Source organism: Palaemon carinicauda, chromosome 1 (assembly GCF_036898095.1).
Source record: "Palaemon carinicauda isolate YSFRI2023 chromosome 1, ASM3689809v2, whole genome shotgun sequence".
In the NCBI taxonomy this organism is placed as follows: domain Eukaryota; kingdom Metazoa; phylum Arthropoda; class Malacostraca; order Decapoda; family Palaemonidae; genus Palaemon; species Palaemon carinicauda.
Window position 1 is genome coordinate 273,992,048 of NC_090725.1, and position 19,480 is coordinate 274,011,527.

Consider the following 19,480-nt stretch of genomic DNA (forward strand, 5'->3'; position numbering starts at 1 on the left):
CTTATAAATAACGACAGTTTGTATAGAGTGACGGAACGAATGACAAATTTTAAATATTTAACTTAGCCGGTGAATATATAGCTGCAACTCTGTTGCTCGACAGACAAACTGTACAGAAAAAACTCGCCAGCGATCGCTATACAGGTTGCGGGTGTGCCCAACAGCGCCATCTGTCGACCAGATACCAAGCTCTATGTAAACAAAGACTTAATTTTCTCTCTGTCGACGTGTCGACAAGACGTACTTTACTCGCTGTTGCTAAACTGGAGTTTTTCACATCTTATTGGTGAAGTACTATATTCTGGTTTTGAGCTTTCGCTGTGCAGGGTTTTTCTTCAAACAAATCCTTGAACCCTTTTTTGTATCGGATTCATTGTTGATGACTTAGATCGTTTTTGGAATTTTCCCTTGACCAATTCAAAATGGCTGACCCTTCACAAGTTCCCAAATTTAGAAAATGCAATGCTAGGGACTGTTCTAGGCGTCTTCCGAAGGCTTCTATCGACCCTCACACTGTTTGTTCCAATTGTCGGGGTAAAACCTGTCAATTGGAAGATCGGTGTGAGGAGTGCGTGGGCCTTTCGGAATTCGATTTTATCGAATTTGAAAAGTACACACGCAGGCTAGAGAGAGATAGAGTTAGGAGAAGTTCTTCTAGGTCTATTGATGTTTCCTCTCCTCATGCCCCACAACCTATTCCTTCCCCTGTAGTGGTTGTTCCTAACCCCCCTCCTAGCACTCAGGAACCTTCGATGGCTGACATGATGCGTGCCATCCATGCCCTGGGGGAGAGAGTTGAGTCCCTTGCAAGTGACCGTAATCAGCTCATGGCGGATGTTAAGGAGCTTAAGTGCCAAAGTGCAGTGGGAAGTGCTAAAGTGCCAAGTGATAGTGTTGTGAACAGTGTTGCGCTTGAGGGTTCGTCTGTTCGTGCCTGTCGTCCTCCTAGTCCGGGACCTCTTGCAAGCTCCCAAGTCCAGGGGAGAAGCAATGTCGTACGACGCATGGGTTCGAGAGGCTTTAATCAGCGAACAGACGTTCCCTCCATGGTATCAGGCGTATCTCCCCAAGATCGCCCCTACCTACGTAAGACGAGAGAGCCCATTTATACCTCGTCGTCTGAAGGTGTTTCTCGTAAGAAACTTTGGACCAAGGTCTCACGACCTTTAAAACGTAAATCGGTCCCTTCAGGACAAGTCCAACGTCCCGGTTGTAGCCACTGGGTCAGTTCGGACTCGTTGCCGTCATCTGATGACTGCTCACCGCCTAAGAGAGGCAAAGCGGTACCGCTTCAGACACTAACACCGTCTGTCGCCGCACCTGCTCCCGTAGACCCTAAATGGGCGTTGCTGCAAGACATGCAGTCCAAGCTTACGTCTTTGATGCAGGACTTTCATGCGGAGAAGGTTGCTGCCGTACCAGCAGCGAGTGCAGTACCTAGCCTACAACCTTCCAAGCGATCGGTTGTGCGTCCTGTTGACGCTGAGGTAACCTTCTCACGTATACCAGTTGAGGGGGTTCCTCCACCGATGCGATCCAGTGTGGGCTGCCAGCCGCATGTTGACGTTAAGCGACGCAACCCAGTGTGGTTTCCACTGCGCAACCCAGTCAGTCTAGACAGTCTCGGGTAGACGCTGTGCGTCCTCGCGCTATCATGGTTGTTGACAGTTCACAGACTGTGCAGCAGTTCCATGATGTTGCGTCCGGCTCCGTCACGCATGCACCAGTGCGACCGGACTCAGCGAACCAGACGTTACCCACTCCGTTGCCGTTTCCTCATCAGTTTTCGGATGAGGAACTTTCTGATGATGATGTTGCTGCACATCAAGATGATCAACAATCAGAACTGGACGAGCCTAAGTCAACTCAACCCTCTTTGGACTTTAGAAAAGTTTTGGCTATTTTCAAAGAGTTGTTTCCTGACCAGTTTGTTTCTGTGGCTTCTCGTTCTCCGCCTTCAGAGTTTGTTTTAGGCATGCCTTCTACCGCACCTGCCTTTACTAGACTCGTCCTCGCACGCTCGTCTAAGAGAACTTTGCGGGTGATAGGAGACTGGTTAGAGTCCAAGAAGAGTTTAGGGAAGACAGCATTTGCTTTTCCCCCTGCTAGACTCTCTTCTAGATCGAGCGTCTGGTATGCCACGGGAGAAGTTCTCGGCTTGGGAGTTCCTGCCTCTGCCCAGGGCGACTTCTCAAGTCTTGTAGACTCTCCCCGCCGCCTTGCCATGAGACGCTCAAAGATTTGTTGGTCATCATCGGACCTGGACCACCTTATGAAAGGAATCTTTAGGGCTCTTGAAGTCTTTAACTTCTTAGACTGGTGCCTAGGAGCCCTGAGCAGGAAAATCTCTTCGACAGATAAAAAGACTTCTTTGCTCATTATGTCCTGCATGGACAAGGCCGTCCGTGATGGGTCCAATGAGCTTGCTGCCTCATTTGTGTCCGGAGTCCTGAAAAAGCGAGAGTCTCTCTGCTCGTTCCTTTCTGCTGGAGTTACACCATGCCAGAGATCTGAGCTTCTCTTTGCTCCCCTTTCCAAGTGCCTATTTCCAGAAGTCCTGATAAAGGAAATAGCTGCTTCGTTAGTGCAGAAGGACACTCACGATCTAGTTGCGTCCTCAGCTCGCAAAGCTCCCCCTTTGCCTACATTGTCTGCTAGACCGAGGATTGACACTCCAGCATCTCGCTTTATTCCGCCCTTTCGTGGCAGAGCCTCCAGCAGAGGAGGTGCTCGTGCCGAAGGGAAGCGAGGGAAGAGGAAAGGATCCAAGTCCTCTAAGGGCAGAGTCTGACTGCCCGCAACTTCAGACAGCAGTGGGAGCCAGACTCAAGAACTTCTGGCAAGCCTGGGAGAGGAGAGGCGCAGATTCACAATCTGTGAAGTTGCTCAGAGAGGGGTACAAGATCCCTTTTGTACGCAAACCCCCTCTAGCAACGTCTCCCATCGATCTCTCTCCCAGGTACAGAGAGGAAGAAAAGAGACAAGCCCTGAAACTGGAAGTGTCTCTTTTGCTAGAGAAGGGAGCGGTGGTCAAAGTCTCGGATCTTCAATCACCGGGATTCTACAACCGCCTCTTCCTGGTTTCAAAGAAGACAGGAGGGTGGAGGCCGGTGCTAGACGTCAGTGCTCTGAATGTCTTTGTCACAAAGACGAAGTTCTCCATGGAGACCACAAAGTCAGTCTTAGCAGCGGTCAGAAGGGAAGACTGGATGGTCTCCCTAGACCTAAGGGACGCCTACTTCCACGTCCCCATCCACTCAGACTCCCAACCTTTTCTGAGATTCGTTTTCGAAAATGTGGTCTACCAGTTTCGGGCCCTGTGCTTTGGCCTAAGCACAGCTCCTCTCGTGTTTACGAGGCTGATGAGGAATGTAGCCAAATTCCTCCACTTATCGGACATCCGAGCCTCCCTTTATTTGGACGACTGGCTTCTCAGAGCCTCTTCCAGTCGTCGCTGTCTGAAGGATCTCAAGTGGACTCTAAATCTGACCAAGGAATTGGGACTCCTAGTCAATTTGGAAAAGTCGCAACTGATCCCATCCCAAACTATTGTGTATTTAGGGATGGAGATTCACAGTCTAGCTTTTCGGGCTTTTCCGTCGGCCCCCAGAATAAGTCAAGCCCTGTTATTCATCCAGAACATGCTGAAGAAGGAACGCTGCTCAGTCAGGCTGTGGATGAGTCTGGTAGGGACGCTATCATCCCTGGAACAATTTGTGTCATTAGGAAGACTACACCTCCGTCCGCTTCAATACCATCTAGCTTTTCACTGGAAAAAGGACAAGACGCTAGAAGCGGTCTCGATCCCGATTTCCGAAAAGATGAAGTCTTGTCTGACTTGGTGGAAGGACAATATCAACTTAAGAGAGGGTCTTCCCCTGGCTGTTCAGACTCCCAACCACGTTCTCTTCTCGGACGCATCGGACGTGGGCTGGGGCGCGACACTAGACGGTCGGGAATGCTCAGGACTGTGGAACTCGAGTCAGAGGAACATGCATATCAACTGCAAGGAGCTGTTGGCAGTACATCTGGCCTTGAAAAGCTTCAAGTCTCTCCTTCGAGGCAAAGTGGTGGAAGTGAACTCAGACAACACCACGGCCTTGGCGTACATCTCCAAGCAAGGAGGGACCCACTCACTGACGTTGTACGAGATCGCAAGGGACCTGCTCATCTGGTCAAAAGGTCAAGACATCTCCCTAGTAACGAGGTTCATCCAAGGCAACTTGAATGTCATAGCAGATTGTCTCAGTCGGAAAGGGCAAGTAATTCCAACAGAATGGACCCTCCACAAGGATGTGTGCAAGAGACTTTGGGCCACTTGGGGCCAACCAACCATAGATCTCTTTGCAACCTCGCTGACCAAGAGGCTTCCAATCTATTGCTCCCCAGTCCCGGACCCAGCAGCAATACATATAGATGCCTTTCTCCTAGATTGGTCACATCTAGATCTCTACGCATTCCCACCGTTCAAGATTGTCAACAAGGTACTGCAGAAGTTCGCCTCTCACGAAGGGACAAGGTTGACGCTAGTTGCTCCCCTCTGGCCCGCGAGAGAATGGTTCACCGAGGTACTTCGATGGCTAGTAGACGTTCCCATAAGTCTTCCTCTAAGGGTGGACCTTCTACGTCAGCCTCACGTAAAGAAGGTACACCAAAGCCTCTACGCTCTTCGTCTGACTGCCTTCAGACTATCGAAAGACTCTCGAGAGCTAGAGGCTTTTCGAAGGAGGCAGCCAGTGCGATTGCTAGAGCAAGGAGAGCATCCACCATTAGAGTCTACCAATCGAAGTGGGAAGTCTTCCGAGACTGGTGCAAGTCAGTCTCTGTATCCTCGACCAGTACCTCTGTAGCTAAAATAGCTGATTTTCTCTTATACCTGAGAAAAGGACGATCCCTTTCAGCTCCCACTATCAAGGGCTACAGAAGCATGTTGACATCGGTCTTCCGGCATAGAGGCTTAGATCTTTCCAACAATAAAGATCTTCAAGACCTCCTTAAGTCTTTTGAGACCACCAAGGAGCGTCGTTTGGCTACCCCTGGTTGGAATTTAGACGTGGTACTAAGATTCCTCATGTCAGACAGGTTTGAGCCGCTACAATCAGCCTCCCTGAAAGATCTCACTCTAAAGACACTTTTCCTGGTATGCTTAGCCTCAGCTAAAAGAGTCAGTGAGATTCATGCCTTCAGCAAGAACATCGGATTTTCGTCAGAAAAAGCCACATGTTCGCTACAACTTGGTTTTCTAGCCAAAAATGAGCTGCCTTCTCGGCCTTGGCCTAAATCTTTCGATATTCCCAGCTTATGGGAGATTGTAGGCAATGAACTAGAAAGAGTCTTATGCCCTGTGAGAGCTCTTAAGTTCTATTTAAAGCGTACTAAACCTTTACGAGGCCAATCTGAAGCTTTATGGTGTTCAGTTAAGAAACCATCTTTGCCTATGTCAAAGAATGCTTTATCATACTTTATCAGACTGTTAATACGAGAAGCTCATTCACATCTGAGTGAGGAAGACCAAGCTTTGCTTAAGGTGAAGACGCACGAAGTTAGAGCTGTTGCAACTTCCGTGGCCTTTAAGCAAAATAGATCTCTGCGAAGTATAATGGACGCAACCTATTGGAGAAGCAAGTCAGTGTTCGCGTCTTTTTATCTAAAGGATGTCCAGTCTCTTTACGAGGACTGCTACACACTGGGACCATTCGTAGCAGCGAGTGCAGTAGTGGGTGAGGGCTCAACCACTACAATTCCCTAATTCCATACCCTTTTAATCTTTCTCTTGAAATGTTTTTAATGTTGTTTTTATGGGTTGTCCGGAAGGCTAAGAAGCCTTTCGCATCCTGGTTGATTTGGCGGGTGGTCAAAGTCATTTCTTGAGAGCGCCTAGATTAGGGGTTTGATGAGGTCCTGTTGTATGGGTTGCAACCCTTGATACTTCAGCTCCTAGGGGTCGATCAGCATCCTAAGAGGATCGCGAGGCTCCGTAAGGAAGACGTACTTAAAAGGCAGAGTAATCGTTCAAGTCGACTTCCTTACCAGGTACCTATTTATTTTGTTTTTGTTATTTTGATAACTCCTAAAATGAAATAAAAAACTCTTAGCTCATAAAATGTAAACATATATTACTGGTCTCTACCCACCATCCTGGGTGTGAATCAGCTATATATTCACCGGCTAAGTTAAATATTTAAAAATGATATTTTAATTATAAAATAAATTTTTGAATATACTTACCCGGTGAATATATAAATTAAATGACCCTCCCTTCCTCCCCAATAGAGACGCAGTGAGACGAGGAGAAAATTGAGTCTTTGTTTACTTAGAGCTTGGTATCTGGTCGACAGATGGCGCTGTTGGGCACACCCGCAACCTGTATAGCGATCGCTGGCGAGTTTTTTCTGTACAGTTTGTCTGTCGAGCAACAGAGTTGCAGCTATATATTCACCGGGTAAGTATATTCAAAAATTTATTTTATAATTAAAATATCATTTTGGAAATAATTTGTATTTTTCGTAACGATACAAACCTGTAGCTATTCATACAGATTGGCTCGCCAGTCCCTGTCCCCCTAGAAAGTCCTGCCTGCAAGCAAAGTGGGTGCTCAGCCCAGGTGTGTGAGTGAGTGGGGTAGCCGGCCACCTCCCACCCCTCCCGCTAACTAGCGGTTGGGGTGGTTATCCCTCACTAAAAGTCTTATGGCTTCTCTTTCAGCTACGCCGAAAGTAATATCCCTATAAATAGCTCCAGGTTTGTATCGTTAGGAAAAACACAAATTACTTCCAAATTTATTAATTTTTTCCATTGTTTACAATTTACATCAATATGAGCATGAGTTAATAAAGAAATTGATTCTTAGAATTAATTTGGAGCTTTCATGTTACTGATTGACCATTTTTATGAAAAGTATTTAAGGGTACTTACCTTTATGTCTCCCTTACTTTCCTGAGCTCTGATAACTATTATCACAGTGGTGTTTTTATAAGAAATTTTTGACATTAAAAATAATTACATACTTTATTTTCATCATCAAAAAAGCCTTTATTTATGCAATATTGCTTTCACTTGTGTAAAACCTCTTAATCTCGACTGGGTTATTTATTTAGCCATGTCAAATATACAGTAGTATTGTATAGTATTAACCCTTTCTCTTAGTATAATACTCTAATGTATTGAAAATTTATTTCAGGATTTTATCAAAGGCAAAGACTCACAAATGCAGCTGTGCAGAAGAAGCGCTCAGAACTCTTTAGCAAAGAAGTTAAACGCCAGGCAGCTCTTATTACAGATGTGGAAAAGATTGAAGTGAAATATCATGGCCAGCCAGAAGATTGTACACTCATTATGAATAAAAGCATGTCCACACCTTTTAATTGTGCGCAACGTAAGTATATTAATTCACCCCAGTATGTAGTGGGAGGAATCACTCTGAATGTAATGGAATTCCACTCTATGTATCTTTATTTGTTAGAAATACTGTAATCTACTGTGGGACAGGAAACATAATGGCCATAGCTAATGTAATGTAAAAAAAAATTGAGAAAAATTCAGTGGTGCTAATAAACTTTTTTTTGGAGAGAGGGTAAATCTATCTCTTTCACTGTTACAGATTATAAGAAAATTGTCATTACCTCCACCAACAAAGTTGGAAGGGAGTTATGGTCAAACAAAATGTCCAATTCACATAATCAGCCATGATTTGTGAACAGCTTCCTGGCCATAGTTTTGATCGTAGAGTAATGAAACTTGCTGGGATTAACTGGTATGTAAAAAGTTGGAAATTAATCAATTTTGGAAGGACAAGGTCATGGTCAAGCAAAATGTCCAATTTACATAATCAGCCGTAAGTTTGGATAACGTTGTCACAGAGACTTCAAACTGGGTTCATAATAGAGTGTAAGTAAATCCACGCCAGTTAATACATGTTATGGTCAAAGGTCAAGGTTGAGAAATAAGCTTCAGCATCGGAGGTCTTCGTTCTACTGAGTGCCCCTCTATTTATTGATGTTTCTCTTCTGTAAATACAGTGATGTAAAAAGAGGCTTTTGTGATTGTTTTTGAGCAAACCCAAAATGTTTTTATACAGCTATTAACAATGTTTATTATACTGGTCATTACTTTTCCTTATAATTATCAGTTTGTATGAAATAGCCAGAAAGTGACCAAAATGAACTAATCTTATGTCTATCATCCCATAATATGGTTTACTGTATACGTGGGCAGCCTGTGGCCCTAGATATGTTGTGCGGCACTTCTGAGATTCTATGTCGTGTGGCATTCTCGAGATTCTAGGTATTTGAAACTATAAAAACAGTTTTGTTTTTAAGGTACACCACCTTGATCTTAAAAAATCTAAATTCCTCTTTATCAACCAAAAGTCACCAAAGCTACTATACTACATCCGAGTGGAGCATTGTTTATATAGCTTCTAGTACGCACCTTCCGAGGTGAGAGGCCGAGGACTTCAGTGCATGCGACCAGCTACATGCCAAATTCATCATTCATCAACTCTAAACTGAGTTCAACACGCACTCACAGTTACGCATCAGATCCATCACTCACCAAATCTAGACAGATAGCTTCAAGTTCAAGTAAAAGTCAGAACATTAGGTGAAAGGGAACATTTATTAACTGATAACGGGACAGTGTGGGAAGAAAAAATTATGATAAATGACTTGGCAAGATTAAAAAAAACAGTGGCTGAGAAAGGGACATCGTGTTGTAAGGAACTGGAATAAATTTGTCCTCAGAAAAAAATATTTATTTGTAAATGAAACAAAAAACTGTTAGGAATACATTAACATTGTTTTGTCAATTCAAATAACCAATTAAAGGCAGAATTAGCATACCTTTACACTCCAGCCTCAGGATAGCAAGAAAAGGGATTTTGACGAAGGAAAAATCTATTTCTGGGAAGAGGCCTGTAACGGCCGGTGAAAGCCTTTACGTTCAAAGTCATGCCCTTCGGCCTCAACATTGCACCCAGGATATTCATGAAACTGAGAGAGACAGTGGTAAAACAACTCAGGAACCAAGGGATTCAGATCGTTGCTTATCTGGACGATTGGCTTATTTGGGCTCGGTCAGCCCTGGAATGCAACAGAGCTACGAAGAAAGTACTTCGTTTTCTCGCCAACCTGGGATTTCGGGTCAATCTCCAAAAATCCCGCCTACTACCATCAGACCGCTTCGAATGGTTAGGCATACAGTGGGACCTTGCACGGCACAAGCTGGCTCTACCTTCCAAAAAGGTAAGAGAAATAGCTTCCAAGATCAAGAATTTTCTCAAACACAAACAGGTGTCCAGAAGAGCCTTAGAAGAATCCTCGGCCTTCTTCAATTCGCTTCAGTAACAGATCGACTATTGAAAGCCAAACTCAAAGACATCAATCGAGTTTGGAGAAAGAGAGCCACAGTACCTTTAAGAGACAAGGTCTCGAAGATCCCCTCTGTCTTGAAAATGAGATTACAGCCATGGTCCGAACCGAAGAACTTCTTCAAATCGGTTCCTCTTCAATTCCCACCCCCGCAAGTGACAATTCATACAGACGGGTCTCTGAGTGGATGGGGGGGTTACAACGAACGTCAGATGTTTCAGGGCTCTTGGTCACCCGCCATGAAACACTTCCATATCAATGTTCTTGAAGCCATGGCAGTGTTCTTGACCCTGAAGAGACTCTCTCCTACGAGGTCGACCCACATCAGAGTAGTGTCAGATAGCACAGCCGTAGTACACTGCATCAACAGAGGAGGATCCAAGTCGCCCAACCTGAATCAGATCCTGGTCACTATATTCGCCTTGGCAGCAGAAAAGAACTGGTTCCTGTCAGCAACCCACCTAGCGGGAGTCCAGAATGTGATAGCGGACTCACTATCCAGGACGAAACCACTGGAATCAGAATGGTCTCTGGACATAATTTCATTCCGGTGGATACTCAGGCTGGTTCCGGGCCTTCAGGTAGATCTATTCGCAACTCAGATGAATCACAAACTTCCGTGTTATGTGACACCAAACATGGACCCTCAGGCTTATGCCATAGACGCATTAACCCTGGATTGGAACCATTGTAGGAAGATTTACATATTTCCACCAGTGAATCTTCTAATGAAAGTATTGCACAAACTACGCTCCTTCCGGGGGGCAGTGGCCTTAGTAGCACCTCACTGGCCAAAGAGCAGTTGGTTTCCTCTCCTTCTCGAGTTGAAACTCCGACCCTTCCGGATTCCATTCCCCAAACTAACCCAAGTAATCCAAACACAGACTGTGTCAGATTCCTCAAGGATAGCCAAAACCCTAACTTTGTGGACTTCATGAAGTTTGCAGCTCGTAAAGACGCAAACATTGACCCGGAAAACTTTCTCTTCATCGAAGCGGACAAAAGGGACTTGACAATTTGTCAATATGATTCGGCTGTTAAGAAATTAGCAGATTTCCTAAAGAATTCAGACCACACTCGTATGACTCCGAATTTAGCCATCTCGTTTTTTAGGTTCCTATTTGACAAGGGCTTGGCAGCTAGCACTATAACTACCATCAAGTCAGCTTTGAAGAAGATCTTCCTGGTTGGGTTTAACATTAACCTGGCTGATTCCTATTTCTCATCTATTCCAAAAGCATGTGCTAGGCTTCGGCCTTTGGATCGGCCGCAAAAAGTCTCTTGGTCTCTGAACAATGTCCTCAAACTCGCGTCAGACACGGACAATGAGTCCTGCTCTTATATCACTCTGCTTAGGAAGACTCTATTTCTAACAGCTATGGCCTCAGGTGCTAGAATCTCAGAACTAGCAGCTCTCTCACGTAACCCGGAAAACATAGATTTCCTCCCTACAGGCGAAGTACTGCTTTCCCCAGACAGAGCTTTCCTAGCTAAAAATGAGGACCCGCAAAATAGGTGGATTGAATAATAAAAAAAAACAATTCACATGCTGGACATTCACAAATTTTCCCTAACCAATATCAAATTAACATGTTTTAGTACATGATAATCAAAACCGTGTGTATTGCCTGGCTGGACCAATTAACTTAACAACAAAACACTACTCCTACACTAAGCTTAAAGGAGAACCCCGCAACACTGTGGTTCATAATCTGCATGAACAATCCACTGGGTTTAGGGGTTGACAACACTTAAAAGTTTGGCTATCACTGCAAAAAACTGTTCTATGCCACTTTATGTTCACTTGGTTCTGGGGCAAATATTTAAAAAAACTGTCAATCACTAAGTTCCAGTATGGAATCACATTCTGTAATCTGGTGATGTAGAGTAGCAATATCTTGAGCCTTGTTGATGTAATCTTGGATACTCAAGTTTTCCAACTGTCGAAGCTCTTTTTCAACTGACTGAGAATACTGACGAAGATCCGTGCCTGATGTCAGAGCTTCTCTAATGACATCATCTAGTTGAGCCTTGAAACTTGAGTTTATATCTTCACTTTCTCCCGGTTCACCCATTTTGATCAATGCATCATTTATTCCTCTCAAAACGAGATAATCATGTTTTGCGATACATTGGATTCCAGGGACGGATGTACTTACTCTTTTCTATATACATACAGTACTCTGAAGAATAAATTTCCCTTCTGGGTGAGGGGGGCTGCTGTCAGTACCTGGAAAGAAATAATAACAGATTAAGGCACTTTTTTTTGGAAGGAGGGACTTGAGGGCCACAAAAAAAATAATAGTTTGTTTCATAACATACAACCCACTAAGGTTTCTTAGATACAAACCATTTTCTTTTATTCCATCATCTTAATTTGTTGGACAGGAACTTACGGTCTATTAAATTTCTTATTCACGATTTTGATATTATTCTCTGGCACCATCATTTAATTGGTTTGCTATGCATGTTGCATGAGATTTTTCATAATTCTGATCATCCTATACATTCAGATCTTCCTGGACAATTCCATCCTGTCTGTGATACTAGGTATGCAGTTAATTCTAATAGTCAGGCCTTCTCCACTACGAGGCTCAATACTACACAGTATTCTAGAAGTTTTATTCCAGTTGTGACCAAGGTAGTTGAATCAGTAAAGTTCAAAAGTTCAAACTCATAGCAAATGTTTTTATGTTGAACAGGTGACATAAGTCTTTTTATAGTTAATATATGAAATATCTGTTTTTATGTTGTTACTGTTCTTGAAATATCTTAATTGTTCATTACTTCTCATATAGTTTATTTCCTTTCCTCACTTGGCTATTTTTCCTTGTTGGAGCCCTTGGGCTTATAGCATCTTGCTTTTCCAACTAGGGTTGTAGCCTTGCAAATAATAATTATAATAATAATAATACTTTCGGTTCTGTGCTGGCTGCTCAACAAGTGGCTTAAGCTTACCCCGGGCTCCTTGTTGGACAAGTAGCCGATGGTTGAGGGCATTGGATACCTGGTTTAAGTCTGGGATGAATGAGGGTATGTGTGGCATTTTTCCTTTCTTCATCTCCCCCCTCCCCAAGGGGTACAGTATCATGGGTCCCTCAGCAAGCTGGCTTCAACCTCTGGGGGTTAAGAATCACTTCCCTTATGTAACCTAGTATAGTCATAAATTTAATGTACTGTCCAAATCCCCATTGCTTCCGCGAGGTATTCAATGGGAAACGTCTTTGTTTATATCCTATTTATAAACTCGGAATGATCTTCCTTAGATTTTAATATGATACCTCTCACGACAATTGAGTTGTTCAGGCTGCTATCATACTCGCTTTGTATTGTTAGCGAGGTGGCAAGGTTTCCCTAGACCACAGTCAATACTGTACTAGGTGACCGTGGGTCAATGTCCATGCCAGAAATAGGACTTTCACCCTCCTAAGAGTGAGTCATCCACATAAATAACATAAGGTTTGTTAGAATGGGAAAAAATGACAAATTTGGATGTAATTTGTATTTGTCCTTAATACAAACCTGTAATTATTTATATAAGTTGACCCGCCATCACCTGTCCTCCATTAAGTCCTGCCTGCAATCAGAAAGTGACATAGCTCACAGCTGTGAGAGTATATATAGGTGACTTGATAAATCCCAGCCACCTCTTGCCTACCCACTCAAGTGGTTAGGCAGGGTTGCCACCTCGCACTTTTAGTCTAATGGTTACCTTCCAGCTTTGCCCAAAGATAATCCACATAAATAACTACATGTTTGTATTAGCTAGGGAAAAATACAAATTATCTCCAAATTTGTCATTTGTATTTGTGTAGGAACAAAATAAAAATTTGTTAATGTAATTTGTATTTTTTCAATATTAATCTTACCCGATAATCATGTAGCTGTCAACTCCGTTGCCCGACAGAATTCTACGGAAGGGATACGCCAGCGATCGCTATACAAGAGGGGGGTGTACTCACAAGCGCCACCTGTGGCCAGGTACTGCAGTACTTCTTGTTGACACCACCTCAATTTTTCCTCTGTCGTGCCTCCGGCTAGACCTACATGGATACGCTGTTGATTCTGGAGTTTTTGCTCACGATTTGGTGATGTATTTGCTCTAGATTTTAGCTTTCGCTATTCAGGAAGTTTTATTATTAGCTTAGCTAGCTTTTGGAATTAATTTGATTAATTATGGTGACGAAGAGAGTATGAACTCTCTTTCACCTTTAGATGGCCGACCCTTCCCTTAGACGGAAGTGTTGGTGTCTAAGAGAGTATAGACTCTCTTTCTTAATTTTGCTTAACAAAAGTTATAGATTTATTTTATATCTCTCCGCCTTTTATAGGCCTCTTCGATTAACTTCCTTTTTTATAAACTTATTAAAATTAATTTTTATATTTGTTTATATTCGACCTTTCCTAATACTAGGCGGTCTTTTCTTGTACCGAAGTTAATTAACATTGAGCCCGTCATTTCGGTTTTACCTGTTAACATATTATGCTATTTTAATGTTTTTGAAAGAATTTCTTTGATAGTCTCGTACTGTTTTCAAAGTGGAACTAACGTTTTGTTTTGTCTCTGCAGTTGTTGACGTTCAGAACGTTCAACTTGCGCTCTATCGTTACGATAGAGAGAGAATTTTCACGGTGTCACGTTGCAGTAAGAGTAAACCGTTTCTAGCGTTTTGTTCATTCTTTCTTAGCTTAATGGTTTTAATTCTAATAAAGGAACTTTTTATTTGGGAAATCTTTCAGTTTTTTTCCTTTAACAATAATATGTTTTAACGATATATATGATTGGGCTCTTCTCTCAGGTTCTAAGTCAAGAGAGAGAGAGAGAGAGAGATAGAGACGGAGGGAGAGAGAGGAGGATAAACGTTTCGTTCAAGCGAGTAACGTTGTTATCGTTTTTGCTCTTCTCCCTAGTCTCTTTAGGGGAAGAAGGTAAATGTTTCTAGAGTTTTATTCTTGTTCTCAAGCTTTATGCGGTGAGAGATTTTAAACGTAGTTTATTTGATCTAGTGTTTAGTCTCTTTCCAGCCACTGAATTATTTATCTTTCATTAGATTTTTCTGTTACATTGTAATTCTGTTTTCGCAATTATTAACTTTTAAGGAAGGATAGAATTGCGTGTTTCAGGTACAAACCACTTAAAGTTTCGAGTTCAGTGAAATAAGTGCAAACAGAAAATCAAAAGTGATAAGTGATAAGCGCAAAGTGTTACAGTGTTGCGTTCGAGGGTTCGTCTGTTCGTGCCAGTTGTTCGCCTAGTCTGGGACCTCTTACAAGCTCCCAAGCCCAGGGGAGAAGTAATGTCGAAGGACTTATGGGTTCAGCAGGCCTTGATCGACGAACAGACGTTTTTCCCTCCGTGGTTTCGGGTGTATCTACACACGTTGCCGACGTGATCACCCCACCCACACAAAGACGAGAGAGCCCTTTCTTTCCTCGTCTGCGGTAGAGGTTTCTCGCAGAAACCATGGACCAATCTTGCAGCTTTTAAGTGCAAGTCGGTCCCTTCCGCACAAGTCCAACTCCTAGGTGTAGCCATTAGCACTGGGTCAGTTCGGACTTGCTGCAGTACGACAACTGCACACCTCCCAGAGAGGCAAGGTGGTATCGCAACAGGCAGTAGCTCCGTCTGTTGCCGCACCAGCTGTTTTAGACCCTCAGTCTCAACGGACAGTAGCTCCGTTTGTTGTTGTCTTTCTTAAACTCTACTGGTCTTTGCTGCAGTCAATGCAGTCTCAGCTTGCGGTGTTGATGCAGGAGTTTCAGGCAGAGGAGGTTAATACACCTCCTCCTGCGAACGCTCCTCCTCCTCTGCGCAGTACAATCTGCCAGACGTATGAGGTTGAGGTTCCTCAGGCTACCTCCATGCGTGAGCTGCCGCGTTGGGAGTTGCCAGTTACCAGCGTTGTGCAGCAACCTCCACCTTCCTTAAGGCAACCTCAACAATGGGAACAGGAGTCTTATGCCTTACATCCTCCTCTTCCTTTGAGGCAAGAGTTTCTTGCAGTTAGACCATCTTCGAGGCAACAACCTCTTGAGGTACGACAACCTCTACCATCCTTGAGGCAGCCACCTCAGCTCTCGCAGCTGCTACCTCAACTTTCCTCAAGGCGAGAGCCTCAACTCTTGAGGCTAGCACCTCAAGAACCTCAACTCGTGAGACAGGAACTGCGTTCTGCGCAGCCGCTACCTCAACTCTCGCAGCTCACACCTCAAGAACCTCAACTCGTGAGACAGGAACCTGCTACTGCGCATCCACCTCAACCCTTGAGGCAAGCGCAACTCTTGAGGCAGGAACCTCATGCTATGAGTCAGCCACCTCAACGCATGCATCTGCCACTTTCTCCTCAGCTTGAGCCTCTTCCCATTCAACTCTGAAATAACAAATGACAATAATAACACCTCATTACTTTCATAACTTGCATTTGTAAAACATATACATGTATGCCTACACAAACATTATGATAATGGAGGTTATTCGTATTACTTAAAAAAAAAAAAAAAAAAAAAAAAATATATATATGTATTCCTTGCAATATATTTTTAACAAAATTGCAAAAATATGGCAAAAATATCTTCAAAACAAAATGAATCATGAGTTATGAATATAATGTAAATATTATGTTGATATTAAAACCCCATGCAAGCATGCATGAAGTAATGCAGTGTTGCCAACAGGGCGAGTTTCCCTTTCCTGAGGTGAAGTAGATTATAGTACGTATTTTTAGTGCAGCTTAATTCTACGATTATCATGCCGGCTATCAAATTCATCAACAAAACAGTCTAAATCAATTCCCTCGGCACGTGCACTTTCAATGGACAGTAATGCGATATTACTCAATCTAGCACTGGTCATGGAATTTCTGAGAAATGTTACCCGCCATGCAACATGCTCTGCTTACCTTACAGCATGCTCTACATACAGCATGCTCTGCATACAGCATGCTCTGCATACCTTACCGCATGCTTCTCAGTCACACATCTTTGGTTGTTGCCAACTCACTAGACTGTCAAGCAGTTTCATAACGTTGCCTTCTAGTCTGCTGCTTTTGCACCAGTGAAACCCTCACTGAGAGAACTTAGCTTTTCTCGGATATGGTCCCTGTAGATGAGAAAGTGCTTTTCTCCCTCCTTCTGATATTCCCTTGAGGACTCTGTCATTTGGAGAGGAGCCTTTAGCTGCGTAGCCTCCTATGGACTTTTATTTAAGCATAACATGCTTCCAGGGAAGGTAATGGTCCCACTTCAGTCGCTAACCCCGTCTGTTACCACACCTGCTCCCATAGACCTTGAGCTGTGTTGCAAGACATGCAGTCCAAGCTTAGTCCTTGTTAGAGGATTTTTTGTTTACGGAGTCAGTGTGTCACTGGGAAGACGTTCAACAACCAGCAGAAGTGACTTGTTGTGACGCAGTGCGGCAACCTCAGCAACCCGATAAGGAGTTGTCTGTACGACCCAGACAGTCTAGACAGCTTCGGGTTGTCACTGTACTTCCTCGCTTCCCCATGGTTGACAGTTCACAGACTGTGCAGCAGTACCATGATCTTGTGTCCGGCTCCGTCAGACGACTGGCTTTTAAGAGCTCCCACAAGTCGTCGCTGTCTGGAGATTCTCAGATGGACTATGGATCTGACCAAGGAACTGGGCCTCCTGGTCAATTTTGAGGAGTCCCAGCTCGTCCCATCCCAGACCATTGTCTACCTGGGTATGGATCTTCAGAGTCGAGCTTTTCGGGCTTTTCCGTCGGCCCCAAGGATCTTCCAAGCCCTAGAATGCATCCAGAGCATGCTGAGAAGGAACCGATGCTCAGTCAGGTAGTGGATGAGTCTAACAGGGACACTTTCATCGCTGGCCCTGTTCATCGTGTTAGGGAGACTCCACCTCCGCCCCCTTCAGTATCATCTAGCTGCTCACTGGATAAAGGACATGACGCTAGAGACGGTCTCAGTTCCTGTTTCCGAAGAGAGGAGGTCTACTCTCGCGTGGTGTAAGAACAGCTTTCTTCTCAAGGAAGTCTACCTTTGGCTGTTCAGAAACCCGACCGCCGTCTCCTCTCGGACGCATCAGACACGGGCTGGGGTGCGACTTTGGACGGACAGGAATGCTCGGGAACATGGAATCAGGAGCAAAGGACACTTCACATCAATTGCAAGGAGTTGTTGGCGGTTCTTCTGGCCTTGATAAACTTCAAGTCCCTCCAGCTTAACAAGGTGGTGGAGGTGGACTCTGACAACACCACCTTCCTGGCTTACATCTCCAAGCAGGGAGGGACTCTTTCGTGGAAGTTGTTCTAGATCGCAAGGGACCTCCTCATCTGGTCAAAAGATCGAAAGCTCACGCTGGTAACGAGGTTCATTCAGGGCGGTATGAATGTCATGGCAGATCGCCTCAGCCGGAAGGGTCAGGTCATCCCCACAGAGTGGACCCTTCACAAGAATGTTTGCAGCAGACTTTGGGCCCTGTGGGGTCAGCCAACCATAGATCTGTTCGCTACCTCGATAACCTAGAGACTCCTGTTGTATTGTTCTCCGATTCCAGACCCAGCAGCAGTTCACGTGGATGCTTTTCTGCTGGACTGGTCCCATCTCGACCTGTATGCATTCCTGCCGTTCAAGATTGTCAACAGGGTACTTCAGAAGTTCTCCTCTCGCAAAGGGACACGGCTGACGTTGGTTGGCTCCGCTCTGGCCCGCGAGAGAATGGTTCATAGAGGTACTGCAATGGCTGGTCGACATTCCCAGGACTCTTCCTCTAGGAGTGAACCTTCTACGTCAACCTCACATAAAGAAGGTACACCCAAACCTCCACGCTCTTCGTCTGACTGCCTTCAGACTTTCGAAAGACTCTCAAGAGCTAGGGGCTTTTCGAAGGAGGCAGCCAGAGCGATTGCCAGAGCAAGGAGAACATCCACTCTCAGAGTCTATCAGTCTCAAGGGGAAGTCTTCCGAAGCTGGTACAAGACCGATGTAGTTTCCTCAACCAGTACCACTGTAACCCAGATTGCTGACTTCCTGTTACATCTAAGGAAAGTAAGATCCCTTTCAGCTCCTACGATCAAGGGTTACAGAAGTATGTTGGCAGCGGTTTTCCGCCACAGAGGCTTGGATCTTTCCACCAACAAAGATCTACAGGACCTCCCTAGGTCTTTTGAGACCTCAAAGGAACGTCGGTTGTCCACTCCAGGCTGGAATCTAGACGTGGTCCTAAGGTTCCTTATGTCATCAAGATTTGAACCTCTCCAATCAGCCTCTTTTTAGGACCTCACATTAAAAACTCTTTCCCTCATGTGCTTGACAACAGCTAAAAGAGTAAGTGAGATCCACGCCTTCAGCAGGATCATAGTTTTCACATCTGAAACGGCTACATGTTCCTTGCAGCTCGGTTTTTGCTAAACGAGCTTCCTTCACGTCCTTGGCCTAAGTCGTTCGAGATCCCAAGCCTGTCCAACTTGGTGGGGAATGAACTGGAGAGAGTACTTTGCCCAGTTAGAGCTCTTAGGTACTATCTAAAAAGGTCTTAACCTTTACGAGGACAATCAGAAGCCTTATGGTGTGCTATCAAGAAGCCTTCTTTTCCAAGGTCTAAGAACTCAGTTTCTTACTATTCAGGCTTCTGATTAGGGAAGCACATTCTCATCTGAAGGAAGAAGACCTTGCTTTGCTGAAGGTAAGGACACATGAAGTGAGAGCTGTGGCTACTTCAGTGGCCTTCAAACAGAACCGTTCTCTGCAGAGTGTTATGGATGCAACCTATTGGAGAAGCAAGTCAGTGTTCGCATCATTCTATCTCAAAGATGTCCAGTCTCTTTACGAGTACTGCTACACCCTGGGACCATTCGTAGCAACGAATGCAGTAGTAGGCGGGGGCTCAGCCACTACATTCCCATAATCCCATAACCTTTTAACCTTTCTCTTGAATACTTTTTATGGGTTGTACGGTCGGCTAAGAAGCCTTCCACATCCTTGTTGATTTGGCGGGTGGTCAATTCTTTCTTGAGAAGCGCCGAGGTTAAAGGTTGTGATGAGGTCCTTTAGTATGGGTTGCAGCCCTTGATACTTCAGCACCTTAGAGTTGTTCAGCCTCCTAAGAGGAACGCTGCGCTCAGTAAGGAAGAC

The 19,480-nt window shown here is 44.4% G+C and overlaps 1 protein-coding gene across 1 annotated transcript in view; it reads left to right on the forward strand.

The window, feature by feature from the left end:
• The window catches only part of LOC137656510 (large ribosomal subunit protein mL39-like), a 51,439-nt gene that overhangs the window by 12,694 nt on the left and 19,265 nt on the right, over positions 1–19,480 (forward strand). The window contains exon 2 of the mRNA XM_068390686.1: positions 7,181–7,375. Coding sequence (XP_068246787.1) covers positions 7,181–7,375 — 195 coding nt within the window. The remainder of the gene's footprint in view (positions 1–7,180; positions 7,376–19,480) is intronic.